The sequence below is a fragment of the Bos indicus genome, chromosome 2, assembly GCF_029378745.1.
Source record: "Bos indicus isolate NIAB-ARS_2022 breed Sahiwal x Tharparkar chromosome 2, NIAB-ARS_B.indTharparkar_mat_pri_1.0, whole genome shotgun sequence".
NCBI lineage: Eukaryota > Metazoa > Chordata > Mammalia > Artiodactyla > Bovidae > Bos > Bos indicus.
The window spans coordinates 135,484,700-135,509,981 of NC_091761.1; the positions used below are offsets into that span (position 1 = coordinate 135,484,700).

General features: G+C 50.1%; 1 protein-coding gene across 4 annotated transcripts in view; it reads left to right on the plus strand.

The window, feature by feature from the left end:
• The first annotated feature begins 3,912 nt into the window (after positions 1-3,912).
• SPATA21 (spermatogenesis associated 21) overlaps positions 3,913-25,282 on the plus strand; it is a 43,106-nt gene continuing 21,736 nt past the window's right edge. For 3 of the 4 annotated variants that reach the window (XM_070778182.1, XM_070778190.1, XM_070778192.1), the window contains exons 1-9: positions 3,917-4,199; positions 8,324-8,495; positions 10,474-10,625; positions 12,797-13,016; positions 15,477-15,772; positions 16,135-16,183; positions 18,425-18,867; positions 19,241-19,329; positions 22,948-23,085. In XM_070778182.1, the coding sequence (XP_070634283.1) occupies positions 8,367-8,495; positions 10,474-10,625; positions 12,797-13,016; positions 15,477-15,772; positions 16,135-16,183; positions 18,425-18,867; positions 19,241-19,329; positions 22,948-23,085 (1,516 nt within the window). In that variant the 5' untranslated portion in view covers positions 3,917-4,199; positions 8,324-8,366. Of the gene's footprint in view, positions 4,200-8,323; positions 8,496-10,473; positions 10,626-12,796; positions 13,017-15,476; positions 15,773-16,134; positions 16,184-18,424; positions 18,868-19,240; positions 19,330-22,947; positions 23,086-25,282 lie in introns of all 4 variants that reach the window. The other variant, XM_070778185.1, reaches the window with a different exon arrangement.

Consider the following 25,282-nt stretch of genomic DNA (forward strand, 5'->3'; position numbering starts at 1 on the left):
GAGCCGCAGAGAAAACTTTAATACGCATCACACTGCAATCCATTTTCTGGTTGTGGGTCATCTCTGTTGCCTCGACACTTACACCTGATGTCCAGTTGGCTGAGATTCAAAGCTGTAGCTACCTAGACAGTTCTGTCTGATTCCTCTCTCTCTTCCAGCCTTTGCTTCCTTCTGCTCTTCCTGAAGGTCCTGCCATCAGCCGACTCTAAGATGCAACCGAGCCTTTTCCTTCTAGAGAAAGCTTTACCTTTCCCACCAGCTAAATGTGATTTCCCTACTGTGCCACCCTTATCCTAACCCACTGTGTGCCCTGGGCCCCTGTAGTCTAGATTCAACAAAAGGATGTATTAAAAGGAACCAAGTTTACTAATATAAGTACTTTTTAAAGTATCCCAGTCTTAACTTGGATTTCTCAGAATGTTATGGGAGTTACAATGTTTGGGTGCATGCTCAGTTGTGTCCGACTCTTTGTGACCCCGTGGACTGTAGCCAGGTTCCGCTGTCCATGGGATTTTCCAGGCAAGAATAATGGAGTGGGTTGCCATTTCCTCCTCCAGGGGATCTTCCTGACCTAGGGATCAAACCGAGTCTCCCAGATCTCCTGCACTGCAGGCAGATTCTTTACCACTGTGTCACCCTGAGTCAAATTATCAAAATCCCTTCCCCTTCTCTACCATTCTATTTCTTTTTAAAAAATATTAATTTGTTTTTGACTGTTCTGAGTCTCCGTCGCTGCATGGGCTTTTACCTCGTCACAGTGAGCAGGGGCTACTCTCTAGTTCCGACGTGTGCCTCCTCATTGCGGTGGGTGGCTTCTCTCGTTACGGAGCACAAAGAGCAGGTTCCAGAACTCGGGCTCTACATCTCAGGCTCAACAGTGGTGGCCCGGGGCTTAGAAGCCCCGAGGCATGAGGGATCTTCCCGGAACCCACGTCTCCTGCATTGGCAGGTGAATTCTTTACCAATGAGCCTCCAGGGAAGCCCTACCATTCTCTTATTCATTACAGAAACATTTCAGTGCTTATGATGAGTTAGGTCCTCTGTGTGCCGCAGCTGATTCCAAACCTCCGATTCGCTGAACGCTCCTAAACTTTCTCCCCCTCCTTCTTCCCTCTTGTCTCTCTTTCCTTTTACTCACTCTGTATAAACTCCTTATTACAGGATTGATCTGCCCTCTTAAAATACAAACAAGGTGGTAAAATATACATAACATAAACTTTACCATTCTAACCATTTTAAGTGTACAGTTCAGTGAAATTAAGTACATTCACCACTGTCTATTTCCAGACTTTTTCATCATCCAAAATCCTATACTCATTAAGCAATAACACCCCATTCCCTGCTACCCCCAGCCCCTGGTAACCTTTGTTCTACTGTCTGTATATGAATTTGTCTCTCCCAGGTATGTCATATAAATGGAATCATACAGTATTTGTTTTTGTTTATTTTACTTATTTCGTATTTTCAAGGTTCATTCATGTCATAGCCTATATCAGAATTTCACTTATTTTAATGATTGAATGATATTTCACTGTATGGTATAAAAAATTAATAAACAGAAAGTTCGGTTAAATAAGAGTCAGGAGCCCAGGATGGGGAGCTCCCAGGCCCTGCAATGCTAGCCCAAAAGGAGGAAGCAAGACTCTTCTTTCCTGGCAAGGACTCAGCCAATGAAAAGTCACAGACTCTGTGTACTGTATCCCTCCTTTCCCCAGCTTCCTTTTCCCCTCAATAAAAGAGTTCTGCTCCCCTTGCCCTGAGGAGCTCTGCATTCATTTTGGGCTCCAAAATCACTGCAGATGGTGACTGCAGCCATGAAATTAAAAGATGCTTACTCCTTGGAAGGAAAGTTACGACCAACCTAGATAGCATATTCAAAAGCAGAGACATTACTTTGCCAACAAAGGTCAGTCTAGTCAAGGCTATGGTTTTTCCTGTGGTCATGTATGGATGTGAGAGTTGGACTGGGAAGAAGGCTGAGCGCCGAAGAATTGATGCTTTTGAAGTGTGGTGTTGGAGAAGACTCTTGAGAGTCCCTTGGACTGCAAGGAGATCCAACCAGTCCATTCTGAAGGAGATCAGCCCTGGGATTTCTTTGGAGGGAATGATGCTAAAGCTGAAACTCCAGTACTTTGGCCACCTCATGCCGAGAATTGACTAATTGGAAAAGACCCTGATGCTGGGAGGGATTGGGGGCAGGAGGAGAAGGGGACGACAGAGGATGAGATGGCTGGATGGCATCACTGACTTGATGGACGTGAGTCTTGAGTGAACTCTGGGAATTGGTGATGGACAGGGAGGCCTGGCATGCTGTGATTCATGGGGTCAAAAAGAGTCAGACACGACTGAGCGACTGAACTGAACTGAACTGCCCTGAGGAGACTTGCACAACATGGTTGGCCTTGGTTGCAGACCCCGAGTTGCAATTCTCTGCTGATCTCATGCAAACCCATTTTTGCTGGAGCAGTTCTGGTAACTTCATTACTTCAGGTGAACATTGGATAGAACACATTTTGTTTATCCATTCGTCTATTGATGGACATTTGGGTTGTTTCCACTTTTTGGTTATTGTGAATAATGCCACCTGAATTAGTGGTGAATGATATCTGTTCAATTCCTTGTTTTCAGTTATTTTGGGCATATATCTAGAAGCGGGACTTGCTAGCCCATACAGTAATTCTACGTGTAGCTTTTTGAGCTCTAAACTTTTCCACAGAAGCTGCATTTTACATTTCTGCCAGCGAAGTTCCAAATTTCCACATCCTTGCCAATACTTATTTTCCATTTCCTTTGATATTTGCCATCCTGGCGGGTATGAAGTTAACCTCTCTTTATGTGAATTGATTTAACATTTAATTTCAACTTTACCCTGTTTCTGCACAACAAAGAAGAGATTGAGAAATGAGATTTCTTTCTCCCAGTTCTGTTTCATTTCCCTAAAATCCTGGAGTGACAAAGACAGAAGTTCCCTTAGAAGCTAGAGGGGAGAGATGCTGAGAGGTGAGGGAGGGCACCTCTCACGCTGACAGTCTTACCCCTCACATCCTTGTTGTTCTGTTTCCATGTCCACTCTCCCACTAGACTACAAGCTTCTTGAATGCAGGACCCTGTCCCTGCCTTTCTGGACTCCCGTATTCAGCAGCACAGGGCCTGCTACAGACTAAGTGCTCAGTGAATGAAAGTACATGACTCTGTGTGTGTGTGTATGGGTATTCAGTTGGCTACATCCCAAAGCCAAGGAGTGATTTGGGGATGAGCCACTGTGTTTCCTTTTTCACACTCTGACTCTTTGCATCAGTATGTGCTGAACAACACCTGGGGAAAATAGGGTGTCCCAGGAATAAGGTACCTGAAGAATCTTCCACCTGGGAGAGCATCTGGGACTAGCTCTTAAGAGCTAAACTTTGGGATAGCGTCCACCATCAGCACCAAGTTCCATCACTTCATCTCTGGAAGCCAAGTGTGAAGGCGGCCCACAGTGGCCCCATGTGGCTGCCCCAAGTAGGACACCTTCCTCTCAATCTCACAGGGAATGCTCGCTCCGTGTAGCTAGGTCTTACAACGTGTTCAGAGCACTTGCCCTTCAGTTCAGCCTAACAGAGATGGGCACTGAGCTACTATAGGCCAGGTGCTGGGTGCTGGGGCCACAGAGATGAGGCCCAGCCAGCTCCTACCTTCATGGAGCTTACAGAGAGGAGGAGACAGAGAAAAAATAAATCATTTGCATTGCGGAGTGAAGTGTTATGATGGAAGAAACTCACAGAGGAGTGTGGGAGCTAAGAAGAGAGACCTCACTCAGCCTGGGGGCAGTCAGGGAAGGCTCCCTGGAAGAGGTTACCTTGACACAATAATCCTTGTGAGGTAGGCGGGGCGAGGATTGTTATCCTCATTGTGTAGTGGAGCCACTGAAGCAGTGACCAGCCCAGGGAAGCTACACTGTCCTCTGGCTGTGGGAGGTCAGACTGTCCTTTGCCTTATTCTCAAACCCCAGTCACATGGCCAGACACGCCTGAAAGGCATTTCTAAACGTCTATTGCCAAGAATAAGAGGGCCTACTGGCTACTCCCAGGTTAACGCCGCTATTTAACAAATTCAATTCAACCCAACAGGCAGAGTGCAGGCTCACACAGAGCCCATCTCATATGGGAGGAGGTGACAGCGGTGCGCAACCTTGCTGTGATTCATCCAGCGGCTTTCTGGTAAGTCCAAGGCCAAGGTGGGGGCTTGAGGGGAGCAGTGTTCCTGTGTGGCTTCTAGAACTATGATAGGTTGTTTATCTTTACCTGCTGTGTTTTTCTGCCATCATAAACATTTCCAAGAGAAATTTCCCTGTTTCTCAGATGGAGAGTGTTAGTCGCTCAGTCGTGTCCGACTCTTTGTGACCCCATGGACACCAAACTCCTCTGTCCGTGGGATTCTCCAGGCAAGAATACTAGAGTGGGTTGCCATTCCTTTCTCAAGGGGATCTTCCTGACCCAGAGATCAAAGCCGGGTCTCCCGCATTGCAGGCAGATAGTTTACCATCTGAGCCATGGGGAAACTACTTTAAAAAGGCACTTGGTAACAAAACAATCTTATAAAAGAATAAAGTTGGTGACCTCAGACTTCCCAGTTTCTATACTTAATATGACGGGACAGTAATCAAGACAGTATAGTACTGGTATAAGGATAGACCACGGAACAATGAAATAGAATGGAAAATTCAGAAATAAACCCTCACATTTATAACCACTTGATTTTTCCCAAAGGGTGCCAAGACAATTTGATAAAGAATAATCTTTTCAACAAACGGTGCGGGAATGAGTTACCTACATTGCACACGCAAAAGAATGAAGTTGGACCCATATCTCACACCATATTCAAAAATTAATTCAAAATGGCTCACAGACCTAAATGTGTGAGCTAAACCATATGCCTCTTAGAGGAAAACATAGACAAATCTTTATGGTCTTGGATTTACGTTATAATACAAAAAATCTAACAGATTCTTAGATATGACACTAAGAGCACAGGCAACAAAAGAGAGCAGTAGGTAAATGAAACTTAAAATTAAGAATGCTTGTTCTTCAAAGGACAGCAAAAGTGAAAGCTCAATTCACATAATTCGAGGAAGATTTTGCAAATTTTGTATCTGACAAAGGACTTGCACCTAGATTATATAGAGTTCTTACCATTCAATAACAAAAAGACAAATAACCCAATTTATAAATGGACAATGAACCTGAATAGACATTTTCCCAAAGAATATACACAAATAACCATAAGCACATGAAAAGGTGACCAACATCATTAGCCATCAGGGGAATGCAAATCAAACCCACAATAAGATATTGCTTTTTACCCGCACCCACTAGAGTGGCCAGAATAAAGCACACACACAGCAAGTGTTGCTGAGGGTGTGGGAGACTGGAGCCCTCAGACATCTTACACTTTGGGGAATGTAGGCTGATGCGACCACTTTGGAAAACAGCATGGTGGTTACTCCAGGGGCTAAACATAGAGTTACCACATGACCCAGCAATTCCTTTCCTAGGTACACACCCAAGAGAAATGAAAAAATATTTTCACACAAAAAAATTTGTACATAAATGTTCATGGCAGCATTATTCATAATAGCTAAAAAGGGGAACGAACTCAAATGTCTGTCAACTGATAAATGGAGACATAAAAGGGGAAATTCCTTGGTGGCCTAGTGGTTAGGATTACCAGCTTTCACTGCTGTGGCCCAGGTCCAATCCCTGGTTGGGGAACTAAGACCCTGCAAGCTGCATGACATGGCCAAAAAAAATGTAGTATATTGGCCAAAAAAAGGAACGAAGGGCTGATACAACCCATAAATCAGATGAACCCTGGAAACATCTGCTAAGCCAAAGAAGCCAGTCACTCAGGACCACATATTATATATATGTTAGTCGCTCAGTTATGTCCAACTCCTTGCAAATGGAAGTCTCCAGGTAAGAATACTGGAGTGGGTTGCCATTCCCTTCTCCATGGGATCCTCACCCAGGGATCGAACCCAGATCTCCTGCGTTGCAGGCAGATTCTTTACCTTCTGAGCCACCATGGAAGTATGATTCTGTTTAAATGAAATGTCCAGAATAGCCAAGACTATAGAGACAGAAAGCAGATTGGTGATTGTCTAGGGCTGGGGGTGGGTTGGGGGGATGGAGGTGATGACTAAGGGCTGTGGGCTTTCTTTTGGGGGTGATGAACAATGTTCTAAAATTGGAGTGAGGATTGTCCAATTCTGTGAATACACTAAAAGCCATTGAACTGTACACTTTAAGTGGCTGAGTGGTGTGATGTGTGAATTAAATCTCAATAAAAACGAGCAAGAAAGTGCCTGGGTGTACTGGGCACCCCCTGATTCTATCCTCAGATCCATGCTCTCCTGCTGGGGGCGGGGGCTTCCCCTTCTCATCCAGATTCTCAGGGAAGTTGTAAGCCCCAGACGGGGACAGAGAGGGGGCTGGATTCCCTCTGGAGCTGCTGCCCCCTCGAAACCCAGCCTGTGGAATACTGGGGCCTGAGGATTCTGAGGCTGAGCCTGTGCTTTCTGAGTGGAGACAGTGGACAATGTGGGGTGTGTGTGAGGAGTGTGGAGGGGGCCAGGTTTCTCCCAGATGGGTCATCTACGTCTGGGGCAGGAGGGCTCAGAGGAAAGGGGACAGCCTAGGAAGCCTAAGGGAAGAGAAGGGAGGGACCCCAGGGGAAGAGAGAGGGGCTTGCCACAGTGCTGACTCCTCTGTGCCCAGTGAGAGTCTCGGTCCTCGGGGAGACTGGAGCTGCTCCCGCGGTGGGGTCCCCTTGTGCAGGGGTCCTGTTTGCATTGTGGGATTGGTGAGACTGGAGGGACGGTGGGGAGGGAAGGAGAAGAGAGGGGCATTCTGGTCAACTGCTGTGAGGGGCACGTCCCCAGAGCCCCTGGTGAGAGCCACCGGGACCCCCAGTGTGCTCCCAAGGCCTGATGTTGTGCCAGGCATGGGTACGTCTGGCACACAATTGATGGCAGTGCGGGTGAGTGAGGGAATGAATTGAGCTTCTTTGGAGGCAAGATGATACAGTAGAGAAGCAGTCTTAGGAGTCGCACAGGCCTGGGTTTGAAACCAGCTCCTCTGCAGATTTGCTGTGTAGTGCTGGACAAAGCGCTGGGCCACCCTGAGCCTCAGTTGGGATTCACCCTGAACCTCAGTTTGAACCTCAGGTTGGATGGGAAAGGCAGAAGGGGAGAGACTAAGGAAAGCTGTAGAAAAGGATATACCCAGGGCAAGGAAGGGGAGATTCGGCATACCCTCTAGTGCCACTGGAGAGTTCAGGGCCCCACACAGATGTTCCCCACTTCTTGTTCCTTAGCCCCGGGAGGAACAGATCTTTCCTCTACAGCAGTAGCAGCAGCAACTGTGACACTCTCGGGCTCTCTTTAAAGTGCATATTTAGTACATTAAAGACTGTGAGAAATCCTTCAAAAAGAGCCTATTTCATTAAAAAATATATTTACTTATTTGGCTGCCTGGGGTCTTAGTGGGATCCTCACTGTGGCCCGTGGACTCTGAGCGGCAAAAGCAGGATCAGTAGTCGTGGTTCGCAGACTTAGCTGCTCTGCGGCACGTGGGATCTTAGTTCACCAGTCAGGGGTTGAACCTGCGTCCCCTGCACTGCAAGGTGGATTCTTAACCACTGGACCAGCAGGGAAGTCCCAGTCTCTTTCATTTTAACTCAGAACTTCCAGACACGTTTGGCCTCAGAACCTTTTTGTGGTGCCCCTCATGGAGCCAGTATTCTGGAGAACACCTGTTAAGAAATGCTGCTCTACGATACTGGATGCTTGGGGCTGGTGCACTGGGACGACCCAGAGGGATGGTATGGGGAGGGAGGAGGGAGGAGGGTTCAGGATGGGGAACACGTGTATGCCTGTGGCGGATTCATTTCGATATATGGCAGAACCAATACAATATTGTAAAGTTTAAAAATTAAAAAAAAAAAAAGAAATTCTGCTCTAGAGAAAAGCGTGTGGGTTTGGGGACCCAGCAGGCCACGGTTTGATTCCTGCTCTGTGACCCATCTGGTGTTAGACTTCAGGCAAGTCACTTTGTTTCCCAGAGCCTCCTTTTCTCCTAGAGTCATTGTGAGAACTGGGGAAACTATGTGGGTAAAATATGCGGGGAGGTCCCTGGTCGGGCCATGTGCCCGTCCTGTGCCAGCCCTGGCCCTACTTCTTCCCCTAAGCCAGGCTCTCTCCACTATAGACTCTGCCTCTGCTGAAGAGGCAGTTAGGTACTGGGCTTGGTGGAACTTTGACTGGATTTCTTTTCTGGGAACACAGGGTTTGATGCTCCTCACTTGGTACCCTCATCGGCCCTGGCACGATGGACAGCGGGAACACCCAGATGTACGTGGAGGATAGGATCGAGGCGCCAGGGGCCCGGCCAAGCCCTGGCCTGAGGACTGCCAGCGACAGGGCTGGCGATGAGCCCACCACATCAGAAGTCTGCCAGGTAGGGCCTGCCTCTCCACCCGCAGCAGGCGCCTTTCCCTTCCCATGCCCAGGCTTTCTCTCTGACTTCTTTAATCAAGCCTCTACAACAACTGGCACAAAACCCAGTTCAGATTGGACTAGGCAGGAACAAGATCACATCAGCTGTGTAACTGACAGACCTGCCTGTAGACTTCAGGTATGGCTGGATAAAGGTGCTAAATGAGTCTCTCGGCTCTGCCTGCCTCTGTGGCATTCCCAGGCACGCTCTCCCTGCAAAACGGCAAAAATTGCCCTGGCAGCTCCAGGCTTACATCTTCCCATCGTACTTCCTCTGGTTTAACATCCCAAACAAGAGGAGAGCCCCTTTGCAATAGCCGAAGAAAGTCTCCGGTATCAGTGTCATTGGCCCGGGTTGTAGTCACATATTTGTCCCCGAATTAGTCACCATGGCAGGGCAGAGTGGCCTGGATCTCTTTGCATAATGAAGTCAGCAGGGGTACTCTTGAAAGGAGGCAGGAAGGTTCCCATAAAAGAATGTTGGCTTCTGTTTCCAAAAGAGATTTTGGCTGGATGAGGAAAACAAGAATTGTTTACTTGCTCTACTAAGTAGAAAGCCTTCCATGGCCCTTACCCTCCCCCTCCCCCATAACCTTTATTCCCCTGACAGCTACTCAGAGTTTCCATCCGTGATCTCTGTGCCTTCTTTACTGTGTCCCGAGCTAAAAATGTCACCATAAAAAAGGCAACATTTCTTTGGATTAAGTATACCCCTCTAACTGTAGCCTCTGTTATAAATTACAGCTTCTTGTGGGCCCAGGAAGAGGGCCTAAAATGAGGGGTCTTGGAAGGAGCCTGGAGGAAACATTCAGGGCTTCTGATACCTGCCCATTTGTTTTTCCAACAAGCATAGTCACGAGGTCTCAGTGCCGCCACTTAACCAGCTGTATGATCTTGGGCTTGGCACTGCAGCCCTTGAGCTTCCTGGACTCATGTGTGTCATGCTGAGGATTAAATGGGTTAAATCCCTGGGGGCACCTGGCCCTGGCCCTGCCCCTTGGTAGATGCCCTTAGTGTTGACTCCTGGAGGAATCTTGTATTATAACAACTACTATCAGTTGACTGAGCCAAGTTGCCTGGAGTTTGCTGACTCAGGTAAGGCTTGGAGCTCCCTCGGACTCGCTGGCTCCAGGCCACCCAACTAGGGAGTGATAGACATCAAAACCCAGCGGAAACTGAGGAAGCCTCCCTGGGACTTTGCCAGGGTCTCTCTCTTTCTTTTTTTTATCTAGGCTGCCCCTTCTCTCTCTCTTTTTTTTCTTGGCTGCCCCTTGTGGCTTTCGGGATCTTAGTTCCCTAAGCAGGGACTGAACCCGTGCCCTTGACGTGGAAGCTCAGAGTCTTAACCACTGGACCGCCGGGGAAGGCCCCCACATGCGCTCCGTCGAGCTCTCCTTGTCAGGATCGCCGTGGCCAAGGTGCCGCTTGGGCTCCAGGTTCCTGTGGCGCCCTTGGTGCTGACTGGGCCCCTCCCCGCCTCATGTCTCTTCCCCGCGTCTTTTCAGCGCCTCTCCCGTGAGGCACCAGGTCTCCTCTCCCTTGAGGCGCGGGGTCTCGCCTCCCGTGAGGTGCAGGGTTTCCTCTCCCGTGAGGCGCCGGGTCTCCCCTCTCGTGAGGCGCAGGGTTTCCTCTCCCGTGAGGCTCAGGGTCTCCCCCCTCCCGTGAGGCGCCGGGTCTCCCCCCTCCCGTGAGGCGCGGGGGTCTCCCCCCTCCCGTGAGGCGCGGGGTCTCCCCCCTCCCATGAGGCGCGGGGTCTCCCCCCTCCCGAGAGGCGCGGGGGTCTTCCTTCTCGTGAGGCGCAGGGTTTCCTCTCCCGTGAGGCGCGGGGGTCTCCCTTCTCCCATGAGGCGCGGGGTCTCCCCCCTCCCGAGAGGCGCGGGCGTCTCCCCTCTCAGAATGACCCATTCCTTGAGCCCGGGCCGTGGGCATCTTTGTTCTAGGCTGTGTTTCCAGATGCTGAAGCGATGGACAGTGGCCCGCAGCCCGCACCAGCCCTGGGAGCCCTGGAGACCGGGCCCGGACACAGAGACGCGTCAGAGGAGGGCTTTCCGCAACTCAGTCCCCAGGAGCAGAAGCCTCCGGCAGGACCAGGGTGAGCTGGGGGCTTCCCAGAGAGCAGGTCCAGGAGGGAAGCCCAATGTGGCCCACCGGTGGGGAGAGAGAGGGGAGGGAACCCCGGACTAAGGTGGATCTGCCCACTCACCACTCCTGTACTTTTTTCCGGAGCGCGACTCACACTGAATAATCATGTGTGCGGGTTTTTTGTCTGAGCTCCCCCACTAGGCCACAAGTTTCTGTGACGTGTGGTGTTCAAGAGGCATTTTTGTGTCTTGTTTAACTTTAAAAATCCCTCAGGGAATATGTATTGCCCCTCTACTACATGCCTCGAACTCTGTTAAAAAACTGCTTTTCAGTTCAGTTCAGTCGGTCAGTCGTGTTTGACTCTTTGTGACCCCATGAATTGCAGCACACCAGGCCTCCCACTCCAGTGCTCTTGCCTGGAAAATCCCATGGACTGCTGAGCCTGGTAGGCTGCAGTCCATGGGGTTGCTAAGAGTCAGACAGGACTGAGCAACTTCACTTTCACTTTTCACTTTCATGCATTGGAGAAGGAAATGGAAACCCACTCCAGTGTTCTTGCCTGGAGAATCCCAGGGACAGGGGAGCCTGGTGGCCTGCCGTCTGTGGGGTTGCACAGAGTCGGACACGACTGAAGTGACTTAGCAGCAGCAGCAGGCCCCCCTATCCATCACCAACTCCCAGAGTTTGCTCAAACTTATGTCCATTGAGTCAGTGATGCCATCCACCATCTCATTCTCTGTCGTCCCCTTCTCCTCCTGCCCCCAATCCCTTCCAGCATTAGAGTCTTTTTCAATGAGTCAGCTCTTCGCATCACGTGGCCAAAGTATTGGAGTTTCAGCTTTAGCATGAGTCCTTCCAAAGAACACCCAGGACTGATCTCCTTTAGGATGGACTGGTTGGATCTCGTTGCAGTCCAAGGGACTCTCAAGAGTCTTCTCTAACACCACAGTTCAAAAGCATCAATTCTTTGGCATTCAGCTTTCTTCACAGTCTAACTTTCACATCCATACATGACCACATCCAACCATAGCCTTGACTAGATGGACCTTTGTTGGCAAAGAAATGTCTCTGCTTTTGAATATGCTGTCTAGGTTGGTCATAACTTTCCTTCCAAGGAGTAAGTGTCTTTTAATTTCATGGCTGCAGCCACCATCTGCAGTGATTTTGGAGCTCCCCAAAATAAAGTCTGACACTGTTTCCACTGTTTACCCATCTATTTTCCTTTTAACCTCATGTATTTCTAGAAATATACCCTAAGGAAAGAAATGAAGATTCAGGCAAAGTTTTATGTGCAAAGATTCCTCCTGGCACCTTATTTTAAAGGCTAAAAAATTTTAAAATGTCCGTGTGTTCTGTTGTTTAGTCACTCATTCCTGTCTGACCCTTTGTCACCCCATAGACTGTAGTTTGCCAGGCTCCCTTGTCCATGGGATTCTCCAGCAAGAATACTGGAGTGGTTTGCCATTGCCTTCTCCAGGGAATCTTACCAGCCCAGGGATAGAACCTGCACTGGCAGGCGGATTCTACCGCTGAGCCACCAGGGAAGCACCCCAGTGTGTGCTCAATGCCCACAATAGGGGGATAGTTAAGCAAATTATGATTATCTATAAAATAGAGAATTTTATGCTTTCATTAAAAAACATGTTTATGAAAGATTTGGGGCATGGGAAAAATTTAGATTATACTGTTAATTGAAAAAATATTGCAGAATTATATACACAATATAACTGAAAGTATACAATTATTGGAAGATGATTTTAAACTAATCCCCATTGAAAGTATGTATGTATGTCCTTAAGGAAGAAGCCTGGAGGAAATACTCCATAATATTAAAGTGAGATCAGATCGACGCAGATTCAAATCCAGACATGTCAACTTTAGCTTAATGATCCAAGGCTCAAGTCTTCCCCACCACTATGCATTCCAGTTCTCCTTGATTTTTCTTTTTTTCTAAAAAGCACTAAGTAATAATGAAAATATTAAATCCTAACTCTCTTAAACATTGACATCAAAGTGTTTGTGGTTGGAGGAATTCATGTTAGTCCTTCATTTTTTCTTCCAGGCATTAAGCATGCACCTATGGTGTCTCTAGTCCTGTGTGGGCACCGTGAAGACGCATAAGAATATAAAACCCTGCCCCCAGTTTGGGAGCTGAAGTGTCCCTTTGTCTGTTCTCTCCAGGACAAAGCTGTCATCTTGGGTCCCCCAGGAAGGGCGCAGGGAGCTGCAAGCACACCAGGATCTGGCCACACCAGGAAGTGAGCTGGGGGTGCCCCCCAACGGGGTCCCTGTGACACAGAAAGGGCTGCAGCAGCAGGGCTCAGGGAAAGAGACTGAGGACCAACAGGGGAGCCAGCAGAACCCAGAGCCAGTGGAGGGTCAGGGCCCTGAGAGTCGCCAGGTAATGTCCACAGAATCCCAGGCAGGAGGGGTTGGAATGCCCGACTCGCAGGGGAGGTGAGGGAGCAGGGAACTGTTAGAGGCAGGGAGCAGGTGGGGCTTCTGGGTAAAATTGAAAACAGGACACGCTGGGTTTAACAAGGCCCAATTTTTTTTTTCTTATGCTAGAATGTTCTAGCAGCTGTTTCTTAGCTGCTGAGCTCTGTGGGACCCTTCAAGAGGTGGTTAGAGTATGGTACCTTTTCCAAACTGATTTGACTATAAAATATCTTTTAATTTATTTTTTATTTTAAGGTTTAGGTTTTTTTTTTTTAAAAAAAAAGCTTTATAAGGTACAATTGATACACAGTTGTACATACTTCAAGTGTATACTTTATTGTTTTGGATACATGTGCACACCCACAAAACCATCACTGCAATCAAGAAAATGAACACATCTGTCATTCCCCCCAAAAAAAGTTTTCTGTCCCCTTTGTCATCGGTTCTCCCATTCATTCCAAGCCCCAGGTAACAACTAATCTGTGTTCTGCAGCTGTGAATTTGTATTTCCCAGAATTTTCCATAAATGGAAGCATAAGTATCCATTCTTTTTGTCTTGCTTCTTTCACTTAGCATGAATATTTTGAGACTCAGCTACGTTATTGTGTAGACCAATACTTTATTCTTTTTGCTGCTGAGTATTATTCCAGTGTATGGATAGGTCACGATTTCTTGTCCTACTTTACAACACAGGGAACTATGTTCAATAACTTGTGATAAACCACAATGGAAAAGAATATGAAAAAGAGTGTGTATATATATATCATTGAATCACTTTGCTGTTCTGTGGAAATTAACAAACAAAACTCGATTTCTTCATTCTTTCACCTATTGATGGACACTTGGTTTGTTTCAACTTTTTGACTATTACAAATAAGACATAGAAACATTCATGTCTGTGTGTACAGATACTTTCATTTCTTTTGGGAAAATAAATGCCTAGGAGTAGAATGGATCATATGGTATTTGTATGTTTAATTTATTAATAAACTGCCAAACTTTTCTCTAAAGTGGTTGTACCATTTTACATCCCATCAGCGATGTATGAGAATTCCACTTCTTCCATATCTTCCCCCAAACTTGGTATGGTCTGTTTTTAATTCTAAGCATTCTAATAAGCGTGTAGTAGAATCTCACTGTGGTCTTTATTTTCTTTTCCAAATGACTAAACATGTCAAGCATCTTTTCATGTGTTTATAGGCACATATTATGTATCTTTGGAGAAATGTCTATTCAAATACTTTGCGCATCATTTTAATTGAATAGTCAACTGTCTTTTCCATTCTCTCAATGGTGACTTTCAAAGAACAGAAGTCTTAATTTTGATGAAGTCTAGTTGATCATTTTTTTCTTTATGGCTGTGCTTTTGGTGTTACTTCTTAGAAATCTTTACTTAACCTGAAGTCACATACGATTTTATCCTATGTTTTCTCCAAGAAGTTTTGTTATTTTAGGTTTAACACTTAGGTTTATGATCCAGCTTGAGTTAATTTTTATATGTGGTCTGAGTGTTGGATTGAGGCTCATTTCTTGCATATGGCTGTCCAGTCATCCCAGCACCATTTGTTGGAGACTCTCCTTTCTCTGGAGCTTGCCTCGTGGCTCAGATGGTGAAGAATCTGCCTGCAATGTAGGAGACCTGAGTTCGATCCCTGGGTTGGGAAGATCCCCTGGAGAAGGGAAAGGCTGCCCACTCCAGTATTCTGGCCTGGAGAATTCCATGGATTGTATAGTCCATGGGTACACAAAGAGTCGGACATGACTGAGCAACTTTCACTTTGACTTTCCCCAACCAGGGATTGAGCCCACCATGCCCCTTGCAGTGGAAGCATGGAGTCTTAACCCTTGGACCACCAGGGAAGGCCCACACATTGTCTTGACTATAGCAACTTATTAAAGTCTTGAAATCAGTTAATGTAAAAATCTCTTTTGTAGGGAGTACCATGCAGGATTCTTGTTCTTTGAAACACCCCTTGAGAAATCCCATTTAAAGAGAATTGTGTCAGAGACTTCCCTGGTGGTCCAGTGGTTAAGACTCCGTGCTTCTCTGCAGGGGGTATGGGTTAGATTCCTGGTCTGGGAACTAAGATCTCACATGCCATGCAGTGTGGCAAATAAATACACAAAACGGACAGAGGATGGCCTCGCTTTCCCCAGGCTCCCACTCTGCCTGCACAGAGAGGCGTGGATCACGGCTTGGGTAAGCCACGCCTCCTCTGGACCTCAGTTTCCTCAGTCCTCAAAATGGAGGAATTGACCCCTGCTTAGGGAACCTGCTAGGCGTGCCAGGAGAGCTCAGTAAGGTAATGCTTGCAGTGCTTGGACCAGAGTAACTGTTTGTCAGCTGGTCTCTGGGTGAGTTTTGAGGGTCACCTCAGAGCCAGGATGAGGCTCCCTGTCTTGACGTCTTGGTTCTTGGCAGGACCCAGAGGGTGAGCCCATCCCAGGTCGCCTGGCAGCCAGTGAGTCAGACACAGTGCAGCCAACAGAGCCTTACTGCACCTTGGACAGCTGTGAACAGCAACTGGAGGACAAGCCCCCCAAGGAGGTGGACACCCCACCCATCGGGCCACAGAGGGCTCTGCCAGAGCCTGGCCCAGGGGGATGTGAGGACAGTTCCCAGGAAGAAGTGTCCCTAATGCCTACGGCAACTCTGGAGGAAAAGACAGTTCACACTGCCCCGCCACCCAGGCCACGATCTGACACACCCAAAGCAAGGTAAGGCACCCCACCCCTCCCTGACCCCAACAAGACTGCTCTTCTGCTAGTTCTAGAGGAGGTGACTTCTAGTCCTGACAGCTCTTGAAACGATGTAAGACCTTGGTCAAGCCATGCCCCCCGAACCCCTGTTTCCCCATCTGTACAGTAGCTCTAGTACAGAATTCTTTGCCCCCATGGGCCCATTCTTCACCGGCCAAGTCCCCACAAGGGATGTGGAAGAATGAGGAGCGCCTCTGAGAGCAGAAGCCCAGGGGTGAAACTGCAGCGGTGGATCTGAGTTTCCTGGGGCTGAGAGAAGGCCTTGCAAGGGTGAGCCGTGAGCTGCACCCCCCCTCACCTGGGGGTTCTCCCTTGTTTAGAGACGAGGCTGTGGAGATCCAGCCAACACTGGGGCCTGCTCGTCCACCTGTAAGTAGAACCACAGTGCGGAAGGGAACGGGGCGGGGGGAGATCAGGACAAGGAGGGAAGAGGCAGAATGGGGCAGTATTCACAAACTGGGGAAGGTGTGAGTCCGCGCCTGCGTGTTTCCATGGGTGTACACACATGTGTGTGTGTTTGCACATGTGCATGTGTGTGCCCACATGTGTGTATCTTGGTTGCGAGTCAAGGCTGCTCTTACAACTTTGGAGCCCCCAAATTCACCCCAGGCCACAGTGGTTTTTTCCACATTGGCACGGATCTCTGTCGGCCAGCTGCTCAGTCACAGCACACAACCCAAAGCTTCCCTGAATGCCTGGGAGACTCCCATCCCCTCCCAAGTCATCCCCACATCCAACAGCTTTCTCACTTCCTAGTTCTTTGATTTGATTGGGCAACCTGTGAACAGTTATCATCTGCCTGGTGGAAAGGCAGGTTGGAGAAAGAGGAATCAAAAGAGCTTTTAGGAAATAAAATTTACAAAAATATTGAACCACTGTTTTGTACACTTGAAACTAATATCGTAAATTGACTTTGAAAGTGAAAGTGTTAGTCAGTTGTGTACGACTCTTTGCAACGCCCTGGACTGTAGGCTGCCAGGCTCTTCTGTCCATGGAATTCCCCAGGGTAGAATCCTGGAGTTGGTTGCCATTCCCTTCTTCAGGGGATATTCCTGACCCAGGGATTGGACCTGGGTCTCCTGCATTGCAGGCAGATTCTAAGCCCAGATTCGATCTAAGCCCAGAGATTTTTTTTTTTTTTAAAGAGGCTTTCAGTCTGGGGCCCGAGTGACACTAGTGAAGGAACAGACAGAAAGAGCCCCAGGTTCTGCTTTGGTCATGTTCTGGGCAAACAGGAAGAAATACCGGGAGGATGTATGGAGTTAGGAAGGAGAGAGAGGTCAGGATGGGAGATGTAAATGTGAGGAAAACAGGGGTAACATCTAGGAGACTGTACGGAGCAGGAAGGCATCTGAGGACAGACCACTGGTCTCCACCACATTCAGAAATGGAGGGACTTTTCTCGTGGTCCAGTGGTTAAGATTCTGTGCTTCCGATGCAGGGCACATGGGTTCAGTCTCTGGTCAGGGAAGTGTTCTGCAGAGACAGGCGCAGCCAATCTTTCGAGGCATTCTGCTTGAAAGGCAGGGCGGAGAACCGGGTGGCACTGAAAGGCTGTGTAGTGCGGGCGTTGTTTCTTTCCGGCTGCGCTGGGTTTTTGTCTCTTCGCTGCAGCGCGTGGACTTTGTCTAGGTGCAGAGCACAGGCCCGACGGACCCAGAACCCCCTAGGCTGTGCAGTTGTGTCCACGGGCTCAGTTGCCCCACAGCTTGTGGGGATCTCAGTTCCCCAGCCAGGAACTGAAGCCATGTCCCCTGTATTGGAACGCAGATTCTTTTTTTAGTTTTTAATGGAAAGCGGATTCCTAACCACTGGACCACCAAGGAAGCCCTGAGAGTTTTTCTTTTAGAGAAGGAAGATAAGAGGCTCTCTGGTCCTGTGGTTAAGACGCCATGCTCCTAATGTGGGGGACACAGGTTCAATCCCTGGTCAGGAGCTCAGATCCTGCTTGCCACAGGGCGCAGCTTAAAAACCTTAAAGTAATAATAATTAAATAATTTTAAATTAAAGAAGGAAAATAATATAGTGTGTTTACATGCTGATGGGAGTAATCTGGCGGAGAGGGCAGTGCTGATACTTTAGGTCGAGCAGGTGTGTGGTGACAGCTCCATCTTTGAACAGGAGAAAGGGCCGGGCTGGAGCCTGCCTGGGGCCGCCTGGGTGGAGGCAGGCAGGGGACAGCTCACCCCTCTCTAGGAGAGACAGACCTAGGAGGTGCTGGATTTGCTGAACACGTGGATGGGAATCTACTGAGCGCCTGCCAAGTGGGTAGGCTGCTGTGTTGATAGGACAAAGAGGCAGGTGCCGTCCTGCCCTCAGGGAGCGTGCTTCCAGGGAGGGCAAGCAGCGAGCTGGACAGGCTGCGCTGACTGCAGAGGAGGAAAGAAGCACCACTCAAGAGCACGGCTCGGAGAGCTGGGACGAGGCCCAGGTCGGGGGTCGAGGAGGACGTGCGGAAGGGGTCTAGAATATGCTGGAGAGATGTGGGTTCCCCGGGACCCAGAGGAGAAGGAGAGGCTGAGGGTGCCCTGGGGTGGGTGGCCGCGAGCAGCTCGCGGGACCGTCCGGCTGCTGGAGGCCTCACGCATCGCCTGCCCGTCCCGTCCCCAGGAGGCGGTGGACACGGGAGCGAGGGGGCTGGACCCCACACAGAAGCAGCCTCAGGAGCCCGCGGCGGCCACGGGCGCCCGGGATCCCGGCAGCGCCCGGCCCGGCTTCATGAGGCGCCTGCTGGAGGTAGAGGAGGAGGAGGCCGCGCTTCGGAGGGCCGCCAAGGCCCGCGCCCTGCCAGGCCGGAGGTGCCCCCGGGCCCTGGGTCCCGTGCCCGCCCCTGCCCCCAGCCTGCCTCCGCCCCTGCCTGCGGCCCAGGCCCCAGCCTCCGCCTCCGCCCGGGCCTGGGCCCGGCCGCCCGTCCCCGCGCCAGTCCCCGCCCCTGCGGGGACGCCTGGCCCTGCTCCAGGGCCCGCTGCTGTCCTGCCGGTGCCCGCGTCGGATCTGGCCTGGAGAAGGACAGAACTTCTGAGCCACAGCCGGGAGAGGAGCCTGAAGGCACGGTAGGAGCCACCCCAGAAAGCGTCGGGATCCGAGCGCGGCCCCATGGCCCTCACATCCCCTCCAGACTCCCGTCCCGGCGTCGCGCCCATCTGCCCCTCCTGTGTGTCCCCTGCCTCTCCCGGCTCTCTGTCTCTCACACTGAAGCCCCTTCCTCATTGCCAACCCTGCTTCTCTTTCTAACCCGTCTAGACGCCTCTCACCTCTGCCTTGCTCCCTCGGGTCACTCAAAGACTCCTGTGACCTCTCAAAGCCTCCCCAGGGCCCCTCCTATGACCCCCCTGCCCTGGCTGCCCCCTCACACCCCCAGCTTTCGGGGTCCGGGGCGGGGGTGGGCAGCCGGATGTGCCCTGGGCCCGGCTCTGTCCTCTGCAGGCAGGAGCTGGAGGAGCGCTGCCTCCTGAATGTGTGTCAGACCTGGGAGGAGAGGGCCGAGGAGCACCTCACCATGAAGCAGGAGGAAGGTGAGGGCGGGCCTTCCCGGGGGGCGGGGTGGGGGGGGGAGGGCTCTCAGTGCCCTCGGTACTCCGGCTGGCGGGTCTGGGTTGGATACTGGCCAGCGATCACTCCGCGGCCCTGTGTCCGTCCCATCCTGCGCTGTGCTGGCGGCGCGGCGAAGGGCAGGCGGCTGACCCGAGCCCTCTTCCCTCTTCTCTTCCCGAGGGTCTCTGAACGAACGGAGCAAGCAGTCTGAGCCCCAGACAGGGCCAGGGGGGCCCTTCTGCCTTTCCTGAATACACTCTTTGGCTCCCCAGGGCCGGATCCTTGCAGTTCACTCTTCTTAAAAAAATGTTGTTCCTTGGTCTTAGTTGCAGGATCTGTTGGGCTAGGCAGGATCTTTTACTTCGGCGCACGGACTCGAGTTGTGGGGCGAGGACTCCGGAATACGTGGGCTTGAGTACTTCAGTGTGTGCACTTAGCTGTGCCCTGGCATTTGGAATCTTAGTTCCCTGACTAGGGATCAAACTCCCGGCCCCTGCATTGCCAGGTGGATTCTTAACCACTGGGCCCCCAAGGAAGTCCCTTGCTCCTTTCAGCTTTAAAGCTCTCTACTCTTTCTGGAGGGCTTTTCTAAGTCCAGCACCCATTGCCCCGCCGCCTTGAGCCGAGTTCAGGGACAACATGACACACTGGCATAGAGACCCAGCATCCTCCCAGGACTTTCAGCCCGCCTGGTGGGGAAAGAGCTGGCTACCTGCTCTGATGGCCCAACCACCCTGATTTGAGATGATCTTAAATGAGGGCTGTTCTGTTTATCTCCTTTTTCAGGCTGCCTGCCTGCGGCAGCTCACCACTCACTCCAACCCTAAGCCCAGCCCTACCTCTTCCCCACATTTCAGTTCTGTGTGTCAGAGTTACAAGGCCTATGATGTCCCAAGTGCTGAATTAATACAGCCTCTCTGGGAGAGTGTCTTGTTCTGTCCCTCTTGTTTAGTTGCCAAGTCATGTCCAACTCTGCAACCCTATGTATTGCAGCATGCCAGGCTTCCCTGTACATCACCAACTCCTGGAGCTTACTCAAACTCATGTCCATTGAGTCAGTGATGCAATCCAAACATCTCATCCTCTGTCACCCCCTTCTCCTCCCACCTTCAATCTTTCCCAGCATCAGGGTCTTTTCTAATGAGTCAGCTCTTTGCATCAGGTGGCCAAAGTATTGGAGCTTTAGCATCATTCCTTCCAGTGAATATTCAGGGGTGATTTCCTTTAGGATAGACTGGTTTGATCTCCTTGCCGTCCAAGGGACTCTCAAGAGTTTTCTCCAGCACCACAGTTGAAAGCCTCGATTCTTTGGCGCTCAGCCTTCTTTATGGTTCAACTATCACATTCGTACATGACTACTACAAAAACCATGGCTGTGACTATTACGGAGCTTTATTGGCAAAGTGACATTTCTGCTTTTTAATATGCTGTCTAGGTTGGTCATAGCTTTTCTTCCAAGGAGCAAGCGTCTTTTAATTTCATGGCTGCAGTCACCATCTGCAGTGATTTTGGAGCCCAGAAAAATAAAGTCTGACACTGTTTCCACTGTTTCCCCATCTATTTGCCATGAAGTGATGGGACCAGGTGCCACGATCTTAATTTTTTGAATGTTGAGTTTTAAGCCAGCTTTTTCACTCTCCTCTTTCACTCTCATCAAGAGGCTCTTTAGTTCCTCTTCAGTTTCTGCCATAAGGGTGGTGTCACCTGCATATCGGAGGTTGTTAATATTTCTCCCAGCAATCTTGATTCCAGCTTGTGATTCATCCAGCCCAGCATTTTGCATGATGTACTCTGCCTGCAAATTTAATAAACAGGGTGACAATACACACCTTCACCTTGCACCAGGAATACCACCAATTCAGGGCACCCCTGCCGTGTGCCAGGCAGTATGCTAAGTCCTTCACAGCCAGGTTCTCATGTAACTCTTACAACAGCCTTGACATACTCCTTTCCCAATTCTGAACCAGTCTATTGTTCCATGTTCAACACTATCTGCCCACCTTATAGATAAGAAAATTGGGGGTCAGAGAAGTGCCATGGCTTGCCCACCGCAACCATATTAGTGTGCTTGGGCTGACATAAGGAAGTACCATCAACTGGGTGGCTTAAAATTTACTTTCCTGTAGTTCTGGAGTCTAGAAGTCCCAGACTGGGGTGTTGGTACATTTGGTTTCTTCCTCTTCTCTTTGTTGGTTGGTTTCTCCTGGAGCCTCCCTCCTGGCTTGCAGCTGGCTGCCTTCTCCTGGGTCCTGCCTTTCCTCTGTGTGTGTGCATCCCTGTCCAAATTTCCTCTTCTCTTAAGGACACCCCTTAGGCTGGATTAAGGGGCTCATTTTAACATAATCACCCTTTTAAAGGCATTATTTCCAGATACAGTCACATTCTAAGACAAGTGGGGATGGGCAGTGCAGGTGTCAAGGCTTCAATATATGAATGTAGGCAGTGAGCATGATGCAGCATGTGTAACAGCGACCCTGATTCTCAGCAGATGGCGGAGCCAGTCTCGTCAGCAGGCCTGTTGATTCTAACCTGGACTGTGCCGTGAGCTGTGAAGCCGGTGCCGCCCTTGTTAGGACCAGGACGTAACTCTTCTATCAGTTGATGCAGCTCTGGCACTCGAGAGAGTCCTTCGACTGAGACACATCCTCCTGGGCCCTCTGCTCTGGTCCAGACAGTTATCTCAGAGGCTGCGCTTCGTTGCTCAGTCCTGTCTGACTCTGTGACTCCATGGACTGTAGCCCGCCTGGCTCCTCTATCCATGGCGATCCTCCAAGCAAGGATACTGGAGTGGGTTGCCATGCCCTCCTTCAGGGGATCTTCCCAACCCAGGGATAAAACCCAGATTTCCCACATTGCCAGTGGATTCTTTACCATCTGAGCCACCAGGGAAGCCCATCTTAGAGGCTATGTCCATCCAGATAAGTAACCGTTATTGTCCAGTCGCTAAGCCGTGTCCAACTCTTTGTGACCTTGTGGAGTGCAGCCTGCCAGTCTTCCCTGTCCTTCAGTATCTCCCAAGGTTTGCTCAGATTCATGTCCATTGAATTGGTGATGCCATCTAACCATCTCATCAGCTGCCACCCTCTTCTTTTGCCTTCAATGTTTCCCGCATCAGGGTCATTTCCAATGAGTTGGCTCTTTGCATCAGGTGGCCCAAGTGTTGGAGCTTCAGCTTAGATATGTAACTGCAGAGCCCCAAAGCCAAGGCACAGACTCAGAGTCAAAAAGATCTGTCTGGTGCTCTAACCTCTGAGCCTCAGTTTCCCCATCCGTACAAGGAAATAAGCATTCTACTCTTAAGAGTCTGTTGTAAGAATTACATGAGAACCTGGCTGTGAAGAACTTGGCATAGTTCCTGGCACACTGCAGCGGTGCCCTGAGTGGGCGTGCTCCTGGTGCTGGTGAAGGCAGCCCACTGCATCCTTGGCCTGACCTTGTACTAGAGGTGCGTCTACGGAGCCTGCTCCTCCGCGTTTCACTCGTCTCTCCACCCAGCCATGAGATAGAGGAGGCTCGCCCAAGGGGTGCGTGGAGCGGATGGGATGCATGTTAGAGACAGGAAGTGACCACGCCCCTCCCCACCCCGCCGCCCACCCCAGCCTTCCGCAGCTACTTTGAGATCTTCAACGGTCATGGTGAGGTGGACGCGCAGAGCCTGGAGAACATCCTGCTGCTTGTGGGCATCTCCCTGACAACGGCCCAGGTGGAGGGTGCCCTGAGGAGCGCTGACATCGACGGTGAGTGCGGGGGCGGGGGGTTGGGGTTGCTTCATCCTGAGCCCTGGCGGGATCAGGCTCACCCGCAGCATGAGACCTGTGCAGTCACATGGGGCTCGGTGACAGGATCCTGACTTTGGTTCACCGTTTTGCTGTTGCGGTCTAGAAATTCTTGATAATTTTTGAACGAGGGGCCCTGTTCTGCATTTCTTTCTTTTTTTTTTTTTTTGGTTGCACTGGACCCTCATTGCATCACTCAGACTTTCTCTAGTCGCAGTGCTTCTGGGCTTCTCTTGTGGAGCGGTGGGCTTAGTCACCCTGCCACATGTGGGATCCTAGGTCTCTGACCAGGGATGGAACCTGAGGCTCCTGCATTAGAAGGTGGGTTCTTAACCACTGGACCACGAGGGAAGTGCTGCATTTTCATTTTGCTCTGGGCAAATGCAAATAATACAGCTGGTTCTGGCTCCCAAAGTTAGTGATTCCTGAGGACCTATGCAGTGCCAGGCTCTGGGGACCCAGAGATGACCAAGACCTAGTTCCCGACCCTAAGATGTAGGTCATCTCTGAGATCACTCCTCCAGGACATTATGTGTGCTCCGTCGGACATTCCTTGTGACCTGGCCACTCGTTTTACTGGCTGTATGGCCTGGGGCTAGGGTTAGGGTTAGGGTCACTGAAGTTCATCGCATCTCAGTTTCCCCGCCTGTAAAATGGGGCTCACAGCAGTTACCCGTCTCACTGAGCTGCTGAGAAGATTGAATGAGGTAACCCAGGCAAAGCCGGAGCACTGCACGTGGCACACAGGCTGCACGCAGGAGACGCTGACCGCTGGTCTCGTCCATCCTCTAAGTGTTCTTTAGCTGCCTGCGTGTGCCCATTCCTGTGCTGGGCACTGGCATAGAGGGATGTGTGAGACCTCTGAGATCTGCCCTCAAGATGCTCGCACAGCCAATGACACAGAAGGAAGAGTTGCTAAAGGCAGCAGTGCTCACAGTGGCTTGGATAAGGGATGAGGGATGAAGGCTTCCTGGAGGAGGTGATGCCTGAGCCAAATGGTGAAAGAGCAAGCAGGAGTTAGGCAGGACGAGAAGAAGGTCATTCCTGCTGGCAGAAATACCTTGCACACAGGGCTTAGGGCACAGAATGAAGAGCATTGTCTCATCGTGGTTTGGTTGACTAGATGCAGGGAACACAGCAGAGCGCTGGGGGCCTGGGCTCCTGACCCCTGAGTGGCAGCCCTGCTTCCTCCAGCACTGTCTTGAGGGCGAGTCCTCACTCAAGCTAGGCTAGGCATTGGCCTCAGCTTGGCCCTTGGGTGATCCCACACAACAGCCTGTTTTTGTCTGTGCCTCAGGCCTCATCTATGAGGGGGATTAGAGTATTAGCGCCTGCCGCTCGTCCACACCCCCCACCCCAAGGATGACTTTAAGGATTAGAGACCATTCATTAATTTGTCAAGCAGCTGAGAGAACTGGCATCTGGTCCCATTGCTTCATGACAAATAGAAGAGGGAAAAGTGGAAAGCAGTGACAGATTTTATTTTCTTGGGCTCCAAAATCACTGTGGACAGTGACTGCAGCCACGAAATTAAAAGACGCTTGCTCCTTTAAAAGAAGGAAAGCTATGACAAACCCAGACAGCGTATTAAAAAGCAGAGACATCACTTTGCCAACAGATGTCCGTATAGTCAAAGCTATGGTTTTTCCAGTAGTTATGTATGAATGTGAGAGTTGAACTATAAAGAAAACTGAGTGCCAGAGAACTGACGCTTTCAAATTGTGGTGCTGGAGAAGACTCAAGAGTCCCTTGGACTACAGTGAGATCAAACCTGTCCATCCTAAAGGAAATCAAGCCTGAATATTCACTGGAAGGACTGATGCTGAAGCTGAAGCTCCAGTACTTTGGCCACCTAATGTGAAGAGCTGGCTTATTGAGAAAGACCCTGATGCTGGGAAAGATTGAAGGCACGAGAAAGGGACGACAGAGGATGAGATGGTTGGATGGCATTACTGACTCAATGGACCTAAGTTTGAGTAAATTTCAGGATATAGTGAAGGATAAGGGAGACTCATGTGCTACAGTCCATGGGGGTGCAAAGAGCTGGACACAGTGACTGAACAGTAATAACAAAGTTGAGAGAGCATTTCCCAAGCGCCTCTTTGTTTTAAGTCCTGAGGACACAGTACAGAATGAAGCACCCAGCGCCCGCCCACCA